The sequence below is a fragment of the Cynoglossus semilaevis genome, chromosome 15 (genome assembly GCF_000523025.1).
Source record: "Cynoglossus semilaevis isolate Cse_v1.0 chromosome 15, Cse_v1.0, whole genome shotgun sequence".
Lineage (NCBI taxonomy): Eukaryota > Metazoa > Chordata > Actinopteri > Pleuronectiformes > Cynoglossidae > Cynoglossus > Cynoglossus semilaevis.
Window position 1 is genome coordinate 19871223 of NC_024321.1, and position 12500 is coordinate 19883722.

At 45.4% G+C, this 12500-nt stretch overlaps 2 protein-coding genes and 1 long non-coding RNA gene across 5 annotated transcripts in view; 2 read left to right on the forward strand and 1 right to left on the reverse strand.

Moving 5' to 3' along the window:
- Positions 1 to 906, forward strand: part of uvssa (UV-stimulated scaffold protein A) — a 17819-nt gene extending 16913 nt beyond the window's left edge. For 2 of the 3 annotated variants that reach the window (XM_008327708.3, XM_025063196.1), the window contains 2 exons: positions 197 to 371; positions 490 to 906. In XM_008327708.3, the coding sequence (XP_008325930.1) occupies positions 197 to 371; positions 490 to 583 (269 nt within the window). In that variant the 3' untranslated portion in view covers positions 584 to 906. Of the gene's footprint in view, positions 1 to 88; positions 372 to 489 lie in introns of those variants that run through there. The other variant, XM_025063197.1, reaches the window with a different exon arrangement.
- Positions 907 to 1184: 278 nt separating this feature from the next.
- Positions 1185 to 6201, reverse strand: nkx1.2lb (NK1 transcription factor related 2-like,b). Its single transcript, XM_017039556.2, has 3 exons — positions 5336 to 6201; positions 3449 to 3641; positions 1185 to 2582 (listed from the first exon to the last, which is right to left on the reverse strand). The coding sequence occupies exons 1-3, from the start codon at positions 5582 to 5584 to the stop codon at positions 1837 to 1839; spliced, it is 1188 nt and encodes a 395-aa protein (XP_016895045.1). The 5' UTR covers positions 5585 to 6201; the 3' UTR covers positions 1185 to 1836.
- A 3718-nt stretch (positions 6202 to 9919) lies between these two features.
- Positions 9920 to 12500, forward strand: part of LOC103391441 (uncharacterized) — a 13558-nt gene continuing 10977 nt past the window's right edge. Inside the window, exon 1 of the long non-coding RNA XR_522788.3 lies at positions 9920 to 10759. This is a non-coding gene — a long non-coding RNA (uncharacterized LOC103391441). The remainder of the gene's footprint in view (positions 10760 to 12500) is intronic.

Genomic DNA, 12500 nt, shown 5'->3' on the forward strand with positions numbered 1-12500 from the left:
CACTGGTACACTGGACCACTGGTACACTGGTACACTGGTACACTGGTACAGTCTCTGTGTTTGACCTTTAACCTCGATGACATCACAGAACCGTTGCGGTTGGTCTTCACTGTAATGACCTGTGACCAGTGAAGGCCTCACTGCAGAGGCCGACTCCAGACCAGCTGTAACCGTCCACGCCGTTGTTTTGAAACAGACTGGCGTGATGAAGAGCTGATGCGTGACATTGAAGCGGCCACTGGGGAAAACCTGGGCTCCGACCGCGTCCGTAGAAAAGGGAAAGGGAAGAAGAAAAAGTTTCCAAACCTCAGTGATCTGAAGCAGAGCTCCGACACGTCTCGTTCCCGCCTCCAGAGAAAAGTCTTCAACAAGTAGGTTCAGCTGTCGAACAGTATGTCCGCCTGAACCGGGGGGTGTCAGCGGAGTGACTGCGGTCTGTGCTCTTCCCTCCTCACCGACTCATTTCCTGTCTGTTGTCTTCTTCTGCAGGAGCTCCATGCGCAGAGTGGCTGAGGTGATGAAGACGGCCGACAGCAGGAAACACGACAAGTTCTCCAACCAGTTCAACTACGCCCTCAACTGAGTCCAACAACAACAACAACAACAACAACAACAACGTCAGCCTCCGACTGAGTCACTCCAGCCTCAGTGTCCTGTTTATTTTCACCACTGGGGGCAGCCATTGGAATTTTTATATCAATCCACACCTGAGTTCAGTTTGGAGATAGAACCCACTGGGTCCAATAGCCCAGGATTGGTGGTAGGGGAGCTGTACGGTACGGTACGGTACGGTACGGTAGAGTTTGACCCGTTACACAGTGTGGGTTAGGGTTTGTGTGTGGGTGGAGTCAGTGTTCAAGGATCTGTCAATCAAAGTCTGAGAAATAAAAAGTCACCCACATAAAACTGTCTGTTGTGTTTTTTACTGCAGCTGCTGCGAGTTACACAGTGTGGGTTAGGGTTTGTGTGTGGGTGGAGTCAGTGTTCAAGGATCTGTCAATCAAAGTCTGAGAAATAAAAAGTCACCCACATAAAACTGTCTGTTGTGTTTTTTACTGCAGCTGCTGCAGTCACTCAGGAAAACAGGAAGTCACTCAGGACAACAGGAAGTCACTGAGGTGAACAGGAAGTCACTGAGGAAAACAGGAAGTCACTGAGGTAAACAGGAAGTCACTGAGGAAAACAGGAAGTCACTGAGGAAAACAGGAAGTCACTGAGGAAAACAGGAAGTCACTGAGGAAAACAGGAAGTCACTGAAGTAAACAGGAAGTCACTGAGGAGAACAGGAAGTCACTGAGTTGAACAGGAAGGTAGGGTGGGATGGGGTGGAAGTTTGATGATGAAACTGAAAGTTTTAGCCCAGTCCCCTGTTTGTGTAGCTCCCCCAGTGACCACCCAGTGGAGGTGCGGCCCTGCAGAGATCAGATCAGTAAAATGAGGGGACGGAGGTTTGTTCCAAGTGTTTTAATATCAAAGACACGTAGAGTGATGGTCACTTACATCCACTCATCACCTGGAAACTCAACTGTGAGAAATTAAACAACCACTGCTGGAGTTACACAGTACCGACAATAGATGGCGTCATTCCGTAGATCATAAATAAACATTCAATATTTATACAGATTTTTTTTCCAAAACAAAGTACTGAACTATTTGTCTATCACAGGCTTTAAAACAGCATTCAGAAGAAGAGCTACAACAGAAACGTCTGTACACTGTCTGAGGGTCACCTATCAAAGTGGGAGGGGTCAAGGGGGGGTAAAAAGACGAGCAGAGTCGGTGCTGCTGCTGCTGCTGCTGCTGCTGCTCACGTCAGTCCCACTCAGCCCCCCCCGTTCACAGGTGTGTACTATAGAAGGCTGGTGCAGCGTAACTCTGGGTTCCCAACATAAAGGGCGATAGGACGTGACTGGCCGTGAGGAAAGGCAGCTGGACCAAGCTGCTGGTGGGGGGGTGGTGGTGGCTGGCGTAGCCCGCATGCATGGCCAGGTGACCACTGACAGGTGGGGATGGGCTAAGAGGACTGAGACTTCCCAGGCCTCCCCCTGCTCCCCCTGGACCTCCTGCTCCTCCTGCTCCTCCTGCACCGGCTGGGGCGGAGGTGTCCGCACCAGGGTTTTGTTTCTTCCACTTGGTCCGCCGGTTTTGGAACCAGATCTTGACCTGGGTTTCGGTGAGTGAGAGCGACAGGGCCAGGTTTAGCCGCTCACAAACTGACAGGTAGCGGGTGGACTTGAACTTGTTCTCTAGCGCCACCAGCTGCTCGTAGGTGAAGGCAGTCCGGGCTCTACGCGGCTTTCCAGACTTGGAGTCTGAGCCTGAGCGCTTCCTCTTGGGCTTGCTGCCCTGGCTGCTGCTGCCGCTCTGGACGTTGGAGATGTGGCCCGCTGCCCCCCCCCCTGGGCTCTTGGTGTCCCTGGAGGAGTCCTGGTGACTGTGGGGGCCCAGGTCTCTCTCCACCATGTTGGCCAGAGCTGAGCTGCTCTCCTCGCTGCTGTAGGCTCCGTCTGGAGCCTCAGAGTCCGGACTCCCAGGTCTGAGGTAGTCCTCTTCACCTGGACCTCGGTATGTGAACATTTCTTCTGGAAAACAAAAAAATCACAACCAATCCAGTGAGACGCCAGGAGGAAATACCAGTTCAGTTCAGTTAATCCAGTTGTTTGTTTGTTTGATGGCTGGTTGGCCTGCAGTGCTGGTGTCTGGCTGCTCACGGTTGGGTTTTAACATTTCAGAATGACTCCTGTTTTTTCAATTGACTCTGTTAAATACAACAATACCTTTAGGCTCATTTCACATATATAATATATATATATCTTAATATAATGTAATATATAATTTACGTCATTATTTAAGTATTTTCTAAATAATTAGTTACAAAGACATAAGCGGGAAAAATCTGATCCGACTTTAAATCTCACCACGTCACACCTTCAGTTCAGTAAAAAATATCAAAGCGTTCAGTTTATTGGGGAAATTTCAGATCAAACTTAAAAACTAACACCGACGAACGGACGTCGAGAAAAAATGTTTAAAAAGGGCTAGTGTAAGAAAACAATAATGATAATAATTATTAATATAAAAACATTTAAAATATTTATTACCGGTTCTATTTTAATTGTTAATAAACAGAGAAAATGTTTCACTGATCAGCTGAAAATTCATTTAACTTCCTTTTACATTTCTAAAGAACTCGTGTCGCTCAAAATATCAGTGCGGTTTTTAAAAATATATAATATATTTCTACGCATTTATCTTTTCACCCCGCGCCGTGTGTGTGTGTGTGTGTGCGCGCGCGCGCGCGAGGCCCAAAATACGGTCATTTAAAACTCAATAAAAAGTCGACGGAGCTGCGGTCACTGTTGACGGTGTTGTGAGGTTTGACCCCGACCCTAACCCTGCAGTTTGCCCCCACAGACCCTCACTGTGTGCGTGTGTAAATCAGACTTACTGCTGGGCTGATCCTCATCAACGTAGCGGCCTTTGGCCTCCTGTGGTCGCGGCTCTCGCTCCTCCGCTCCGGTTCTGCGGTTCTCCGCTCCGTAAGCGTCGAGTTGCTGCTGCTGCCGCCGGCTGCTGGTGAACTTGTTCGGGTCCAGAATGTCCAGTACAGAGAAGGAGGTGGTTCGGTGTGCGTTCAGGCCCTGACACAACGAGTGACAGTTACGAATGAGTACGCGGATAATAATAATAATAATAATAAAAATAAAAAAACATCAGATGGGATAATAATACAACAATATTATTGATTATTATTTCCTCCACATTTACCACGACAGTCTAATGTAACAGAAGTTTAAATTATTAGAATTATATCTGATCATTAAATCACTTCAAATCTAATAAAAAAATTTACATTTCAATAAAAGCTGATAATTCACAGCGTCAACATCATTATTATATTTATTGTCATCATGATAATTCTTATTATTAAATTACAATCAGCGGCAGCAGAAGAAAAAACAACAGTTTTTTAAATAAAAAATTCAGTTCTTTAGAAAATTAAACAATGAATTTAACCAGACATTTGAGTATATTTTACACGTATTATAGAATTATTAATATAGTTATTATTATTGTTATCATTATTATTATTTTGTTTATTTGATTTGTTATTAGCGGTGATATTAGTACTAGTGACAGTACATGTTGTACATATTGTAATATAACTTTTGATGCTCTGCTTATTTCCCTTCACTTATAAAGAGAATGTATCAAATAAAATGTGAAGTATTTTCAGATTGTTCGTGGTTGGAGGCTGAGGTCGGAGCCAGAACAGCGTCAGTTCTTTTGTCCGACCTGCAGCGGCCAGTGGGAAAAGGCAGCCGGTCAATCAGTCGAGGCCACTGTAGTTTCGCGGGCTTCAGGCGTGTGCGCGGCCGTGGGAGCAGCTTCGGTTGTGAACATTCATCTCAAATTATTAAAGAATGGATGAAATGTTTTCTGAAAATTCTCTTCCGTCCCGGCAGGGGCTCGGACCCCGTGACGCTCCGCGCTGATGCCGCGGGTCGTGGCGCTGACACGAGGCCGGGATTTATTCACGCAGGATTGATGTCAGGAGTCAGAAGGTGTGTGAGTGTAATCGGCTGATAAAAGGTGGCGCTTTGATCCCGATCATTCATTTTAAACGAGCTGCTGTTGGAGCGGCCCCTCAGCAACACACACACACACACACACACACACACACACCGATGATCTGATACACACAATCATTAGGATCAATGTGTCACCAATAATATTACGGATTCCATCCAGGGTGTTTGTAACATTTAGAATAAAGTGAAAATAACGATTTTAAAATTGTCATTCGCTGAGAATATTTGTTAAATGTTGGTTTAATATAAAGAAAATTTGAGTTTGATTTAGATTTGAATTTATATTTAAAACAGATGTTTCAAAAAAGTTTTGATTGTTTTCGCGGTCAAACATTTTCAACATTGTTTTATTTGATCTTTTTGACTTTGACTCCGACGTCACTTCAGGACCGACGGTCGACCTGACGTTGTTCGTTGTTCGTCATAAATGTGTGGCGTCTTCAGTCACTTTGATACTTTTGAACAGAAATCAAACTAAAGGCGGATTCTGGTTTGATCGGTGAAAACTTTGGTGACGTAAAAATATAATTAATACCATCGTTTGGTGGATTATAATCCTGTAGTAATTATACTTTTAGTAAACAAACAAGTAAATACTTGATTAAAGTACTTCATTATAATTATTATACTTGTATTTTTTCCCCTTCTCGTTTTCATTTTATTTTATTTTTTCACAGATTTTTCACTTTTTCTGGTCCTCGGTTTCTGTGAAAAACCAGTCTGAACGCGTCCGTGTTCAGTACCTGCGGTGGCGGCGCTAACACCGGGTTGGTGGGACCCGGTTCGGTGTGGTTCTCCATGGCCTGGCCGTCTCTGCCTCCCGAGCCCGAGAAAAGCCGCTGACTGTCTCCGTCCACCGTGTCCCCGCCGTCTGGGCCCACAACCGTCTGGACCCCGTCCCCGTCAGGACCTGGTGCCGCTCTGTCGCGGCTCATCACGGTCTCGATTCCCTCCAGTGCGGGCTCCGGCACCGTTCTGTCCCGGTTCATCATTTTACTCACCTTTTCCCATCAATTGAAAGTCCGCGGATGTGAAGGAGGAGCGGCGACAAATGAACAACAAAGATCCCGCTGCACTTTTCTCAGAAAGGACAGATCCTGGTTCTCCACATCAGATCCTGGTTCTCCACATCAGATCCTGGTTCTCCACATCAGATCCTGGTCCTCCACACCAGCTGACGATGCTCGGCTCAACTCTTCCACTCGTCACTGTCTGAGAGCCGACCCTGGACCCTAGACCCTGGACCCTGGACCCTGGACCCTGGACCGACTTTAAGGTGGATCACACTCCTGTCAAACTTCTCCCCGTGTCTGTTCCGTCATCCTCTGTCCTCCGAGTGTGTGTGAGGCAGTGTGTGTGTGTGTGTGTGTGTGCTCCGTGGCTCCGCGTGTCCCGCCGTCTCACACACTCACGGTAAACCCACGCGTCTCTATGTCAACAGAACCCACCGCCTGACGACCGTCTTCTCAGCGGTGAAGCCAAACGGACTGCTCTGTCTTTAATGACCCCCCCTCCTTCCTCTGGCCCCATCACCCCCTCCCTCTATTAGTTAAGTGAAGCCCCCACTTTCCTTTAGCTCCATTTTTGGTTTTTACTCCCCCCTCTCTCTTTCCTCCCTCTGCTCCCCCTCTCGGTGTGTGTTCTCCTTATTTACACATTCCCATCAGATTGGTACCTTGTAATTGCTTCATTAATCCCACTTGGACTAATAGCCTATTATCTCCTGCAGGTGGAGTCAAAGTTCAAAGAGCGCCGTCTTTTATTTTGAACGTTTGAACGTTTGAACGTTTGTGCAAGGCGGACAGTCCGACAGTCGGACAGTCGGACAGTCCGACAGTCGGACAGTCCGACAGTCCGACTGTCAGTGTTTTCCTTCAGCTCCACAGTCTCAGATGTTTTTACGCCTAACCTTGACCAGTTCGTGTTTTACCTTAACCATAACCAGCTTATAAATACGAGCCACTACTTTAGCCCTCACTTCGATCAGAGCCTCATGTTGAGCCTCAATTATACCTTCCACAACAAAAGAATTCCATCAAACGGGGTCAAATGATGGCGCGGACGACGCCTTTCCTTCACGCTCTTATCTGTTATGCAGATTCCAGGGCAGCTCGTCGCCTCCAAACTCAATTACGGCCTGAATAAAGGCCGTAATGTCCCGGCTGAAGTGAAATATTGATTCCTAATCCTCGGCGTCATTACTATGCCAGAAAATAATAGAGCACAGAATTGGATTTTGATTTAACACACGACGTCTTTATTCTAATACTTTATTTTCCATTGACTCTTGGTTTGAGTCCCGGCAGTGAAGCAGTGACGACACACGCTTTTTAAGACACACACACACATATATATATATATAGTTGTGAAATAAATAAGCAGAAGAAGCAGCGCGGCGGGACATCCTCCGTACCCCCCCCCCCCCCCCCCCCCCCCCCCCTCCCGACACAAACACAAGGTCAGCTCTAAGTAATTGCCTTGCTCAATGATCCGGAGGGGGGCGAAATTAAAAGTTGAGCAAAATAATGACTGAAATAATGAAACATGATTAGCCAATCAGAGAGCTGAACCCATTACGAGCCTTTTAATCTACTTCCTGCTTCCGTCCGCACGCTTTATGACTTTATTTTAAAAGAGTAAACGTCTTAACTTCACGCCGCTGCCGCTTAGTCTCCTGGGAAATATTAGCATTTTAAGAACCGGGAGAAACTACAATGAACACACACACTGTACACACACACGCACACACACACTGCAGACATGTTCACGGCCGAGAGAAACGCCAGCACTTCCCGCCTTTTACACCACATTCTACGGTGAATTAATATTTAAAAATCATTCTTTATTACTGTTGTTACATTACATTAATCTAATTATTATTATAATGATTATTATTATTAGTAGTACTAGTAGTAGTACTACTAGTAGTAGTATTTCAATAGTATTAATTTAATAACTATTGAGAGAGAGAGAGAGAGAGAGAGAGAGTCTAATTTAATTTGAGGATCAGTTAAATGTATCTGTTATTTAATAAACACACAGACACAATGAGAGAGAGAGAGAGAGAGAGAGTCAAACACACTCTTGTCTCTACCTCTGTGTGTGTGTGTGTCTATAATTATTCTAATGAAGGTTAACGAGCTCTGCTCAACCACCTCTTTATTAAATTAACTGAGCTCTAATGAATCATAATTACTATAATTAGCAGCTGCAGCTGCTGCTCTCACACTTGTTACTGCTGAGGCTCATGTCCCTGCTGCCCCCCCCCTCACCCCCTCACCCCCCACCTCTCTGTGACATTCCTCTAGAGCAGTGGCTCCTCTTCCTCCTCTTCCTCTGTGGTGATGGAGACCACTGACCACCCTGGACCTCCTGGACCTCCTGGTGGTTCTGTTTCTGTCAGTACCATCTGACAGGTGGGTTCAAACCCTCATGGTCAAAGGGCATGAAGTGTGGCCTCCTCTCACCTCCGTGGCTCCACCCACAGGTCGTTGGATGAACTCCTCCAGTCACCATAGAAAGACAGGTAAGACGGTGACTCCCCCCCCCCCACCCCCCCCCCCCCCCCACTCCCACTCCCTTTAAGTGCTCACAGAGAATCCATCCTGGGCCTGGCTATAACCTCTGACCTCTGACCTAGTGTTGTACACTTTAGAAATGTATGTTTTTGGTCTAGTGTTTGATGTTCAACATGGGAACATGAACATTAAAGATGAGTTTCACCACCCCTCAACCCCCTCCTCCCCCCCACCCCCCATACACACACAAGAGGTGACATCATTCCAGTTCCTGGTGTTTGTTAGGGCGGGGCTTGTGGAGAGGCTGTTGACTGATTAACTGACCAATCAATTAGCAGACAATAAAATCAAACCTCTGACTCTTTGACTGAGCTGCTATAACCTGGCTGTGGCTCAGTGGTTTGTCAGGAGCACAGCGCTTCATAAATTCATAAATATTGATCTGCTGCGAGTTATTTCACTGTGTGTGTGTGTGTGTGTGTGTGTGTGTGTGTGTGCCTGGTCAGCAGTTGGCCTGACCATGAGCTGAACCACGACCCACGGCTCCACGGACGCAGACGGACAAAGGACCGACTTTTCACCCAGATCATGTTCTGACTTTGTTTCCGACGTCAGGTGGAAACAGTTTGATCTGAGGCTGAAGTGACGTCGTCTCCGATCGGGGACACGTCGGCACCTGCTCTGCTCCTGGAACAGAGGGAAAAGTTCTAGGGACAACAATATCAGTGACGTTGAGTGTCGGCACATCCTGCAGAACAAAGGGTTTTTGTCACTGTTTAAAGGGGTAAAGGATGAACACACACACACACACACTGACTGACACAAACAGCTAAAGGTAAAATATCACTGACAAATGCAGAACAATCTGCTAACATACACACAAGGAGAGAGAGAGAGAGGGAGAGGGAGGGGGAGGCAGACAGTAGAGTTTAATGATTCTGCCTGACAACCAAAATGAACAAGAATCAATAGAGAGAGCGTCTGTCTGCAGCAGATAAGACACACACACACACACACACAGTGTTGACTATTAAAGTCGACAGCTTGAGATATTACACTATTAGTTATGCTATTTTTAATCATCTATAATATTTAATTAATTCCTCAGGTTAGATCTTATCTCTGTGTGTGTGTGTGTGTGTGTGGCTAAGGAGGAAGATTTGTAGAAACAGTGAAACTAAAACCAAACCATCAGATCCAGTCTACGTTTGGTCTGCATTTCCTGTCCGTCGCCCCCCTCCCTCCCCCCCCCCCCTTCAGTTGGCTTTATTGTCACATGTACAGACACCTATACAGTGGTCCCTCTCTGTATCGCGGTTCTCCTTTCGCTTTCTCAGTACTTTGCGGATTTTTTTTATTCCAATCACGCGAATATCGCGGTATTTTATGGAACATGTTTTTTTGATTTTTATTATTTTCGTGATAAAAACATTTTCTAACCTAAAAAATCAAACAGTAAAATTATAGCAAAAAATCAACTAAAGACATGTCTGGAGATGGACACAGCATTGATGATGTTCTCCTGTCCCTCACTCTGATTGGCTCCTTCACTCTCCTAAACTCCTCCGATCATCTTCTCCCACTTCTGTTAAGTCCAAACCAAGACGCTGACACAGATGACAGTTAACAATAATGTCCGCTCCTGCCTGTGCCCGGCCTTCATCTACGGTCCGTCCGTCTTGGCCAGTATCTCTCCTCTGTTCACTCCCCTCTCTCCTTGGTCCCGGCTCCTCCTGATATGAGGAGAGGAGAAGATTACTCCAACTGCCTTCACCTCCGTCAGGGGCTTCACCTCTGTCACCGGTCGTGTATTACATTTATTGATGTCATATGTTTGTCTTATTTTTACATTCTACAACTTTACTGTGAAGATAACTGCGTGTGGGGGTTGATACAGTCTAGGGCAGTGACGTGCGGTCAGGGGAGGCAGTGCCTCACGTGATGCGTGTCGCTTTCTTTTCCTCCGCCAATAAAGTGCAGCGAAAAATCAGCCGGGAGGCAACCAGTACTCTGCCTCGCCCCAAGGGGTCGAACCTGAACTGACAGGTGCTCTCCAGCTGGCGTCAACTGACATATGTAAATCGGCGCCAAACTACAGCCACCGTTGTCTATGCTCCGTCTGATCAGACTTACTATGGATTATGTTTCAAGACGGAAACATCTCTCCAAACTGGACTTCCGGTCCAAACGGACTTACTATGGATTATGTTTCAAGACGGAAACATCTCTCCAATCTGGACTTCCGGTCAAAACGGAAGTTGATAATTGAAGCTAACGCCGGAGCTAACAGGTTAGCTTCAAACTACGGGCCAGAAGAGTCGTTGGTTTTAAATGTAGAGGTACAAACGAAGAGACTGTCTGTGTGTCTGTCCGGTCAAAACCCGCCATTACTGCTGTCCTTGTTTTTTATTGTCGTCGTGTTATAACGTCTGGACGAACTCGGAATACTGTGACCTGAAACATTTACAAAGAAGCCTCAGCAGACATGGAAGATCAGACACGAACATTCAAAGACAGATTTATTTAGAAACTTCTGGAAATTCAAGGATTTGTCATCGGATGAACAACGGAGACTAAACATTAGCCTCGACGATGTTAAGGTGAGGGGAAACCCAGAGACACAACCACGGACTTCAGCTAGAAGTAAAGGTAAGGCTGACTATGGTTTGAAGTTTTTGGTTTTAAAAAGAAGATGGGAGTAAGTAGGAAAAAGTATTTGATAACTAAAGTTTTGGCCTAAAATGTGTTTCTTATTAAAATTGATAAAGCAGCAAAATTTAAAGTTTGAAAAATAACTGACATTGTATCCCGAAGGACCAAATTAAATTAGTGCTGCACTCATCTCTAGACTTTAATTTGTTTGCAGTAAATATGAATTTCTTAGACACAGGAAGGTGTTCTGTCCATCTGTATAAAGAATCGTTCTTTGTAGAACAGATGTGTTTCTGTGAATATGTTGTTGTAGGTGTCAGTGTCACTGAAAGAGGAGCGTTGATGGATATGGACATGTTTAGATGTTCCATATCCATCACATAGAACAGATGTAAATCTGACTCCAGAGAAGTCAGTGCCTCAGCAGACATGAACCTCACTGCACGGCAATGGTCACCTCTACTTCGCAGATTTTACCTTTTCGCGGTGGGTCTTAGAACGGAAGTACTGTGATAGGAGAGGGACCACTGGATAACAGTGTGAGCTCAGGACGGCAAGGTGGAGAGACAATGACACGTGTAGAGAGAGAGAGAGTTAGTGTCTGTCTGAAGTCTCTGAGTCTAAAGATCTGAAGTACTTTAACATGAACAGAACACTAGACTCTGAGAGGATCGTCGCACTGTGTGTGTGTGTGTGTGTGTGTGTGTCAGTGATTGGTTTCTGTTTTATGGACTTACTAGCAGAGAGCTAGTAATCCACAGAAATAAATCTGCTATATTTGACCTTAGTGTTAACTCCAATAAAATACACTTTAGTGCAGAGAGGAGACACACACACACACACACTGGCCAGCTACTGTGTCTAATCTGACCACATTTAGAAGGACAGTGAGGGGAAATCTCTGCCCCCCCAACCTCACCCTGTGCTGCTGTAACCTCATAAATTACACACAACACAGAGGAGTATTACTGACACCAGTACTGCAGTACTAATACTACACTGACTGAGTGTTAACCACATATTTCCACTCCTTCTGTATTTAATTATGATCTCATCAAGTTACAGAGAAACAGAAAAAAAAACAAACAGTCGTTGACATAACTGTTCCCAGTGCCAACTAGTCTGTTGACTGAAAGACGTTGTCCTGAGCTGAGGTTGAACACTGTTAGACTAGCTACACTTGATTTCTTTTTTGATGATGGTGATGATGATGGTGATGATGGTGATGATGATGGTGATAATGATTTTTATTCATGGTAAAGACCTCAGGTGTTTATGATACGACTTCTTATTGAATGAAATAATCATCATATAAAGTCAGACAGTAGATGTTGAGTTCTGCTGCAGCACTACAACAGAAACATCGGTACCAGACGCTGCTGATGGTCGTAAGTTCTACTATCCTGAGAGGAGCACACACACACACACACACACAGCTGTCAAGTCTAACAGCAGAGCTGTAGGCAGAGAAATGTGGCTTGTGTGTGTGTGTGTGTGTGTGCAGCAGGAAAAGAGCAAATAAAGCAAATAGTGTTATCAGTAATTTAACAGCAGCTGATATGGCCTATTGATCTGTCCATGGAAATCTTTTATCTGCACAACACAATGTATCCACTCTGCTGTTGATGACCCCAACACACACACACACACACACACAGTGCCGGCTCCACACTTTCATTTTGTCCATCATATAATAAATGACAACAGTGCAGTGTAAACGCTGAGTGAACCATGTTGG

Excerpts from the sequence above, each read along its gene's own strand:
- nkx1.2lb (XM_017039556.2), bottom strand. The coding sequence starts at position 5,584 with ATGATGAACCGGGACAGAACGGTGCCGGAGCCCGCACTGGAGGGAATC. Across the intron at positions 3,642-5,335 it reads TGTTAGCGCCGCCACCGCAG|GGCCTGAACGCACACCGAAC; the intron begins GTACTGAACACG and ends TCGTTGTGTCAG. Across the intron at positions 2,583-3,448 it reads TGATGAGGATCAGCCCAGCA|AAGAAATGTTCACATACCGA; the intron begins GTAAGTCTGATT and ends TTTGTTTTCCAG.